At 30.4% G+C, this 9617-nt stretch overlaps 1 protein-coding gene across 1 annotated transcript; it reads right to left on the bottom strand.

Annotated features, from left to right (window-relative positions):
• Window positions 1-8257: 8257 nt before the first annotated feature.
• On the bottom strand, window positions 8258-9617 carry or (AP-3 complex subunit sigma-2 or). The gene is made up of 4 exons (XM_070644421.1): window positions 9286-9617; window positions 9035-9222; window positions 8765-8972; window positions 8258-8703 (listed from the first exon to the last, which is right to left on the bottom strand). Exons 1-4 carry the CDS (start codon window positions 9352-9354, stop codon window positions 8581-8583), a joined length of 588 nt encoding a protein of 195 aa, XP_070500522.1. The 5' UTR covers window positions 9355-9617; the 3' UTR covers window positions 8258-8580.

Below are 9617 nucleotides of genomic sequence, written 5' to 3'. Positions count from 1 at the left end.
TAATCTTGTTCTTAAATCTACTTCTATACATTTAACTAGTTCACCTTAAGCCTAATACCATCAAAGTTTTCAAAAAACATCTCAATCTACAGTTTAAATCCGCATTCTTCTTAACTCATTCAATTTATTTACAATATTTTCAATGCCAAGAAGAATTCCGCATTATCTTCCTCATAAGCCACACAATGTTATTTTGCCATTATATTTATGCTGAATCTTCAAGGTTGAAATTTTGTGAGGCATTTAAAGATTTTACGCTAAACTTGATATAAACAAGACATAATATATTCAATAAATCTCCATTTTTAAATGGCTCATCATAAAATGTTCTCTCGAATCTCATTCAGTAAATTCATGTTCAAACTTTTTCCTTCCTTTTCTTTATCTTTATAAGCCAATTCACTATCTCATACGCGCATAAATTACATATAAATCATCTAATTTTTGTGAAGAAAAGTTCAACATCAAAATGATTTTGTAAAAAGCAAGCAGCGTCGAAGGAAACAACACAGCAGAAAAAAAGAAATATGAAAAATGATTAAACTTATACTTACTCGGAATTCTCTTGGTGGAAGTATTTTCTATACATAAAAAAAAGTTAACATACGTAAAAAGGAAAAAATGCTCGATGGAATGAAGGAAATCAGGGAATTTATATTCATAATTTAAAGATGAATTTTAATATGCGATAAAATATTTCAATTTGACGAGGAGCAATTTTGTATACTTTTTTATTACCGAAAAATTTATGTTAAAATATTTTTTAATGAAGGGAACAACAGGAAGACATAATTTATAGACTTTAACAATGTCTGGGATGAAATTTAATTTTTTTTTGAAGCTTTTTTACGAGTTACTAATGAATTGTTAAGATTATATAAAGGAATCTTTTTGGAATGGGAGTTTTAATGTCAATTTTTGAGAGTTTTGAAAAGTGACGGAAAGTTGCTTAAGTTTATGATTCTCATGTTTTGATGCTTCATGTTTTAGGTCTAGAGTACTAAAGAATCTAACAGATAATGAGCATATTCACTTAAATGAGTGTGATTATTAGTATTTTTATTTATGCATTCCAGTATTACAAAGGTTTAATATAACTTAAGAGTTCAAGCAACAGATATTCTCATCTTCTAACTCTACAAAGTTGAATAGCCTAAGATATATCAATACAATGTACCTAGTCACATTTGTGTGTCGCAAATGCGCAAACCGAGTTGGTATGAGTATAGAAACAGCGTAAAAATCCTCGAATTTGAAAAGACTTTTCCTGGCGTCGATTCCGGATCATTAGGGTCGGCTGGTTTACATTCTATTCACTAAACTACTGTTGCTTTTTGTTGTCTACTTATGCCCGAGAAGACAAAAATATTCTAAACTAGTCATTAACTAGTTTTACCGTATCTTTGTCCACTAGGGATGAGTACACTCAATCAATAGAATTGATCATGCTCGAAATTGTAAGCATTCTCATCAAAATGCTCCTTGTTTGTTTAAAAGCAGCAGGTACCTATACAACCATAAGAAATATTAAGCTGATACTTCATTTCTAAATTCTACAGAGCTTTTCCACTTAGTCCTGTCAAAACATTTCACAAAAAAATCACCATAAAAAAGATTCAAAGCTTTCAAAAATAGAACCAATTGGATATTTATCAAACATATGTTACAAAAAAAATCCCTTTCAACTGTTGTTGCTTTTTACTTGCCAGTCGTAATATGAGAAATTTTACAGAATCACACCGAAAAAAGAAGCAAAAAAAAATTGGCTGGCAAATATTGAGCTTGAAACGAAGCGTGTTGTTATTTGATATGATATTATGCGATGTGAAACTTTTTTTTTAAAGGATGAAAGCTTTTATTTATCGAGATTTTATACTGAAACATTTTTTTGTCGAGGACTCATAAATACACTCAACTCTTTTTGATCTTTTTCACTTCAAATAATCTGATAAAAAAATCCTGTTTTTACGATAGCTGGATATAGCTTCTCGTTCAATTCCTTTTTGAATCGTGTTATGTTAATTTATTGAGATTGTCGACTCGATTTTCGTGCTTGAAAAAATTTTCAATTTGAAACTTTTCCGTCTATTATTTCATAAGTGACCCTTTGAGAATTTGAGTTAATTCCTTTTTCAAAAATTTGTCTGTGATGATAAGCGTTGAATTTAAATTTTTATTCGAGTCATTTCCCGGAAAAGCCTTTCTTAAATGAATAGATTTTTTCAAAAAAAATATTCTTAATCCTTAATGGCTGTCAACGTAAATTCAACAAAAAAACTTTTGAAAAATCTGTTTAAGTTCAAAAATCTTCATCAAAAGGAGGAACTTCTGTTGTTCTGGTTAACATCCTAAATAAATAGAATTGAAATAAAAAAAATACTTCTCGGAAAAAGCAAAATACAGTGACTTTGAAAATTTATGGAATAATCGGCAAGCTTCTTTATAAGAATGCTGCTATAGACTTTTATACAATATATACGCACATACATTACATTATAAAGTGAAGACATTCGTTTAAAGTTTTCTTTTCTCCCTCATTTCAACATTTTTCTCATTCAATGGTATTTGAGATAAGGAATGAAAAGCATATACACACATTTTTTTTCGTTTCGAAAACATTCTTCATGTCGTTAAAGAGTGAAATGCTGGTTGGAAAGTCAGGTTAAGAAGAAAGAAAATTATAATAATAAATAGAACGCATGTGAGTTATTTGGAAGGATACATCACATCGAACGGACCCCGAATGGAACAAGATGTGATTAGTTGATCATACTAACTTACCAACTGAAATCATGCTCTTTTGTGTAACTTCAGTTACAACATAATGCTTTCCATTTGACTCTCTTGCTAGCTCTGTCTTCTGGTTTGTACAAATTCACAGTCTGCACGTAAAGTTGACATTCTTTCATCATTCTGTACCATGTAGTTTTTGGAGCTCCCAGATGTCTTTTTGTGTTGTGTTCGAAGTCGACTCAAATTTTATATGGAGTCAAGTCGTCTTAAGTTGAATTTTTCAGGCAAAATTCGTGTCGACTCGAACTCTTTCCTTGCGGATTTCAACCAAGAACGGTCAAACGTATATTTCTGTCCCAGCATTGATATTTTCTCTGCTAAAAGTCAGTCTAGGATTTAACAAGTTAATAACTAGACATACGGTTTACTAATCGTAGCCTGTTCGATTCAGGCAGTTTTCATTTGTCCGTCGAAACCAAATTAAAAATCCATTACCTCTGAACTTAATAAGAGATCCATCCCTTTTGATAATGGCTCACTAAAACATTGCCACTCATTGCAAGGATTAACTTCTCGAATAAAGTTTATTCTGTCTTTGGATCCATGTATGTAAATAGCATTCCAGAAAAAGGTTTTAAAACTATTTTAACTAGCTATAACACAAAAGCGTATCCATCACAGACTATGTGGTCAGACCTTCTTATTTTAGGACAAAGATCTTCAATTTGCTTTGGTATTTCTTGGAAAAATCTCAAACTCCTTTTGCACATCATCCAAAAGAATCGTGCTAAAATTTAAATCAACAAAGAAGCAAGAAGCAAACAAGATGGGGTTTTGGTTTGAAAACTTTCATCCTAAACTTTTTTTTTTATTATTTCCCATTCCACATTTTTTTACACTTTTTTCATGTTGAATTTGCTCTCGCGGTTTTGTTTCGTTTTTTTGTATGTGCTTTATATCATGCTTTGTGTGATTTTTTTTATTAGTTGTACACTCGAGGGAATGAGTAAAGGATTTTTTTTTGTTTTATTTGTTTGAAACAATATGAAGAGTTTTTCTTTATTTTTTGAAGTTTTTGATTTAAAATGAAAAGCACAAATTTTTCTGATTCCACAACAATGAAAAATAAATTTTCTATTGTTTGTGAGTGAAAAGTTTTTTGGTCGAAATGAAATAAAATTCTCATTTAAGGAGAAAGTTTTGGTTTATGTTTGTTTATTTTTATAATTTGAAACAATATTTAAATGAGATTATTGTTCTTATCAAATTAAGATATGCAAAAAAAACTTTTTATTTCATTATTTAAAATATCTAATGAATGCAACAGTCTAATGGAATGATAGAACTCAACTTGTTATCTGTTTTAATGTCAATTGTTTTTGTAAATCGTAGCTAGACTCAATAAATTTTTTGGAAAGTCTGTCGAGTTTTTAGTCAGACTCGCAAAGTTATCTGTTTTTATGAAATTGTTTGTTTGAGTCGTAACTAGGATCAATCTCGAAGTAAGTCGATTCTGTTGGCTACGGCATGTATTTGTAGTCTTAGGGGACAGGAATCTATGACCGATTTCTTCGATGATGGTACGATACACTCAGGTCAGTTCCATCAATATTCCATATATAAATGAATCGTCTAGACGTGATACAAAGCCTCCAGAAAACTTTAGTTCAATTAATTTAATCTTTCGTCAGCCAAATTGATTTATTGTAACAATTTTTCCATTCAAACATTAGTTCCGATTGTCGATTTATTACAATCTTTTACTCACAGTGCTTCCCATTAATTTTCAAAACCAAAAAAAGAACAATAAAGAAAAATGGAAGTTAGATAACAAAAAAAAAGTGTTTTTCCCCTTTTTAATAGCGTCAAGCCAAAAGTTTCAGCAACAACTAAGAGCAAGAAGAATGAGCATCGATTTCCGGCTATATTTTCACACATAATATAAAACCATAAGAATGATACGATTAAGCTCGACGATTTATTTTGATGTAAGTTGTCATATGACACTTAAGGAAATGAATTTTTTTTTTCATGCTGATGCTAAACATATCACATAATTTATGTGTATATTTGTATTATGTCACATGTGTAATACATGACATATGTCATGTGGTGCAATTTTTGTAAATTTTCTGGTGTCTGTATCTTAATAATTTATGTGGACTTGAAAAATAAATTCATTTATTTTCATTTTAAAGAGACAGCGCAAATGCTCTGGAGGAAAAAAAAGTAAAAGAATAGAAATAGAATGTGGATGTGGGTATATGCTACTCTCAGCATAAGATATGAGGAAGCTTATTTTCTCTTTTTATACTTGAATGAATAACATTGGTATTCACACCTTGGGTGAGGCACTAAGACTAGGTTCATTAGTAATTGATAATTTAGTGTGAGAGTTTTGTTGGAACGCTCGAAGTTGATTCAAATTTTATCTAGAGTCGAGTCGACTTGAGTTAACTTTTTCATACTAAATCCGAGTTGACTTGGAGCTCTGGATTTGCTGATAGGTAAAAAATATCGATAAATGCTGTGTAATGTGCATGGCATACAGAAAGAAGGATTAAATAAGCATTGTGTCGCACTTCATGGTCGCCTTGGAAGCTAAATAGGTAAGAGCACTCTTGACATGTAATCGAAAGGTTCAACAAGAGTTTGGCCATGAATCGCAGGCCTGAATTTTTTACAATTTAAATGCACAGGTCTGCAGTTTTGGAGGAACTTTAGTTCAAGTCATTGCTTACTTACTTCGCTGGTCATATAGATTAATTGTCATCCTTCTTCTGATTGCCAATACCAAGTGCAATATTGATTCTATCGACAGCTTTTTTCTAAGAGTTCTTTGGTCATTCTCGAGCTCTTACCATCTCCAAAGTCAGAAGTTCAAGCCATTACTATTAAAATCTGAAAACTTTTCATAAATCGTATATTTTTGGATTTTCTTGAAGAATTTTGTGGCACACCTGAGATGCTTCGTGGCACACCAGTTGTGTCGGTATGCGCCGCGGCACACAGGTTGCTCACCACGGATTTATCAAATTCTTCCCTAAATAAAATCCTCTCAAAAACAGATAATTGAGTAATATTAATAAACATCGAAGGTATTATAACTCGAAAGCATATGGAAAATAAAATAAAGTTTTATGTTAAACAATTTTAAAGTCAAAAACAATTCATTGAAGCTAAAATATTCAGTTTCAGCTCATATTCTCAGGAATTTCAAATTTGCCTGGAGTGTTTCAATTTAAAATTAAATATTTTTGAAAGAACAAAAAAAATAAGAAGGAAAATGTTTATTTTATTTGATACTACATTCATTCCATTACGCTTGAGTTACAATTATTTAATGCATAGAAGAAAGGAAAGAAAAGTAAAAAAAAAAAAATCGCGACATTAACATAAGCAAAGACAGAAAATTATTACAATTTTGTATCTTAAATTGCTTAATTTAGATGAATTATATGGATGACGCTTCAACAACGGAACAAGACTTTTTTTTCTCATTTCATCATAAACGATAAATTATGAACAGCAACATAAAAAAAGGAAAACGAGCGAGAAAGATATCTGACAATTTTCTTTTCTTTCTTTTTTTCATACGTTTAACTTTGCTCATTGTATGTGAATCTTGATAACAATACAAGCAAAATATAAAAGGGGGGAGGATGAAATAAAAGAAAGAAGGAAATTCGAAAAACGAGAAGAAAAGCTGATAATTAGAACAATTATTTCAGTAAATCTCATCTTCACTGTGATGTCTTGTGTGTGTATGTCTATTAATATATGTCTCATTCCTATGTCATTAGGGAATGTTCGTCAAGTGATGTTTATTTGGGAGAAGGAGAATTATATTATATTTGCTTACTTCGTTGGTCGTACAGATAAATTGTGATCCATGACCTCCTACAGGTGTCGCCTGAAGCTTGCTCTATTTCTGGTTTTCATTTGCTAACTTTCAATACCAAACGCAACAGTATCGACAGCTTTCTTCCAAGATTTATGATTTTGATGGTGGGCCACCTATGTGCTACAAATAAAGTTTGGAAATGCCATAAACCGTGTGGAGTGTGGTACCATCCAGGTGTGTGCCGAAATATAAAAGGTTGTCCACCACTGCGGGAAAAAAAGGTGAGTCCAAAAACGCGTTACGCAATTTCCAAACGTTCCCTTCAGGAATTTTTTTCCTCATTTTCCTTTGTTCAAGTAAGATAAATGAAATAAAATTCTAGGAATTTTTCCCATCAAATGAAGGAATGTCGAGTCTTGTGAAAATTTCTCATTATTTAATCTATCAGAGTTTTTGATTGATTTTTGTCAAATTGCTTCCATTTGATTGGTTTGTTTTAGGAAATGTGAATTTCTTTTGGGAATTGTGACCAAAACCAAATGAATTTTAGTTTTTCGATTTTATGAATGTTAACTTTTGAGGAAAGATATGTGGTGAATCGTTTGTTAAAAAGCTGGTAGAATTCATTGAAGAATTTGAATTTCTATAAAGTAGTCGACAAGGCACAGCATCCTCAAAGTCCTACTTAGACATGTAAATGAGATTATATTGTTACTTTATAAATGGAATAATGACAGCACTGACCTGAAAGTATCGTCATTTGCTTACAAATTCAACGAGAAAATTCATGCTGAGTTTTAGATTTGATAAAATAAAATTCCCAAACATTTCTAAAGTTTGATGAACAATTTTTTGGGAATCCTAAATCCTTGTAGCAAAATCCTCAAAAGGAATCCTTTTGAATTTGAAATCTTTTCATGTATTTTTATTGAGAAAATTTGTGATTTCAAAACAGTGGTTTTAAAACTTTTATGTCAATTATTGGTTTGATGATTACAATTCGAGTAAGGTTGAGCTTATTATAAATTGAAAATTGCTAAATGGAATAAGAGATTAGAAATTTTAGTTAGCGTACTGACCTGAAAGTATCGTAAAATATTAATAACGACAGTTACTGCTTACAAATTCAACGAGAAAATTCATGCTGAGTTTTAGATTTGATAAAATAAAATTCCCAAACATTTCTAAAGTTTGATGAACAATTTTTTGGGAACCACAGGATAAATAATCCTTGTAGCAAAATTTTCAAAAGGAATCCTTTTGAATTTGAAATCTTTTCAGTCAGTATTTTTATTGAGAAAATTTGTGATTTCAAAACAGTGGTTTTAAAACTTTTATGTCAATTGAATGCAGATTCTCTAAGGTTTGATGATTTTTGATAATTCGAGTAAGGTTGAGCTTATTATAAATTGAAAATTGCTCGCTAATGAGTTTAAATTAAATTTACTGCAAAATTAGGAATGATCCTGGATTGAAGAGATTAGACTCATTTTAGTTAGCTCATTCTGCAATAGCTTTTGCTTATCGAATCAAAATGTGACAGCTCTGTAAAAGGTTTTTAAAAAAAAGAGATTTGTTTACTTAAAATGACTTTAAGTCATTTGTATTAAAATTAAATTAATAACGTACATTACTTCTCTTGCTGGGACAGGTTTTATTATTAAATTACTCAATTTTGCTATAAAATATTAGTATTTGATAATCTCATGATTTTTTTCTTTAAATATATATAATAGGTATAAGTGTCATATGTACGGAGAGATAAATTTTCATTTAAATATTTTATTTTATAAAATTTTGAATGATTTCTCTTTTTTTTTTAATTTTATGTTTCGTCTAATTGATTCATGATTCCATTAGTTAATTTCATTAAGATTCATTTATTTTTTCAGATCACCTTTCAGTTCAGTATACCCACTGTCATTTTGATAATAATCCAGTTTAAATGCTGACAAGCTCGTTGCATCCAGTGAGACAGTCGGGGGTGTATCAAGGGGTCGGGGTCAAAATTTAAAATCACGTAACTTATCGGGTAAGTCGACAAAGACTTTGTCTTTAATTTGGGGAAGATTAATATTTTTCATAGCAGAAACTGCGCGTGATGCACCAGTTGCTGATATTCCAGCCTAATAGATGAATTTGCATGTTTTGTGACAAAATTTTGGGAATAAAAAATCAAAAACTTACCTCAGCTTTTTGTATTTTACTTTGGTCCTCGATACGAGCAAGAATCTCATTCATATTAGTCTGTAGAACCATTCCGCCCATGACTAGTTCATTGAGAATGTAGTGTACAGCATCAGCGTGAAAAATTAAATCTAATTCGCATACATTTTCAAAGCATTTGTCAAGTGTCTCAACGAACACTTGAATTAAGTCGAGAATGCCAAGTTCACTGATAAGAAGAGAAAATTGATAATTATTAATTAAATAGTGTCAAATAAGGCAGATAATTACCTCTCACTGCTATCAACACAAAATACAAAATATAATGTAGCATAGTGACGGTAAATTAATTTACAATCTGTACTGGCATTATCAATAAGGAATGATCCTGGATATTCTAGGAAGTTACATACGGAATCCTCACGCTTACTCACTAACTGGAATGTTTCTTTGATTATTTGCTGTTGCTGATGCTCATTCTGCAATTAATTACAATACATATGTTACAGTCAAAATATCAATTTTCTAAAATATTTTCTTACAAAATACGTATAAAATTTTGTTAGTCTCGGTTTTCCATGATTATTGAACACAAGAATAGCTTGAATCATCTTGAACAAATTTATTTAATGTGATAATCTCTGTAATTCTGAAGGTTTTTAAAAAATTGATTTTTCTTCCTTTTGATTTTTCGTTGTTGTTGTGATGATTTGTTTACTTTTTTCTAATCATTAAATTGAGAGCTTTGGATGATTGATTTTTGGATGACTTTAAGTCATTTGTAAGGAACTTTTGTGATAAATTTATCCTTGATAAATTATTAATTAAATTAACGTATAATAGACTTAATTTTTAATATTATTTTTTAAAAGTA

The sequence above is a fragment of the Chironomus tepperi genome, unplaced genomic scaffold (genome assembly GCF_022539635.2).
Source record: "Chironomus tepperi strain 1889 unplaced genomic scaffold, CSIRO-AGI_Ctep_v1 contig_337, whole genome shotgun sequence".
Lineage (NCBI taxonomy): Eukaryota > Metazoa > Arthropoda > Insecta > Diptera > Chironomidae > Chironomus > Chironomus tepperi.
The sequence above is the reverse complement of the archived record's forward strand: the minus strand, read 5'-3'. Positions and strand labels throughout refer to the sequence as shown.

Excerpts from the sequence above, each read along its gene's own strand:
- or (XM_070644421.1), bottom strand. The coding sequence starts at position 9,354 with ATGATTCAAGCTATTCTTGTGTTCAATAATCATGGAAAACCGAGACTA. Across the intron at positions 9,223-9,285 it reads CAAAATTTTATACGTATTTT|AATGAGCATCAGCAACAGCA; the intron begins GTAAGAAAATAT and ends AATTAATTGCAG. Across the intron at positions 8,704-8,764 it reads GTAAAATACAAAAAGCTGAG|GCTGGAATATCAGCAACTGG; the intron begins GTAAGTTTTTGA and ends TTCATCTATTAG.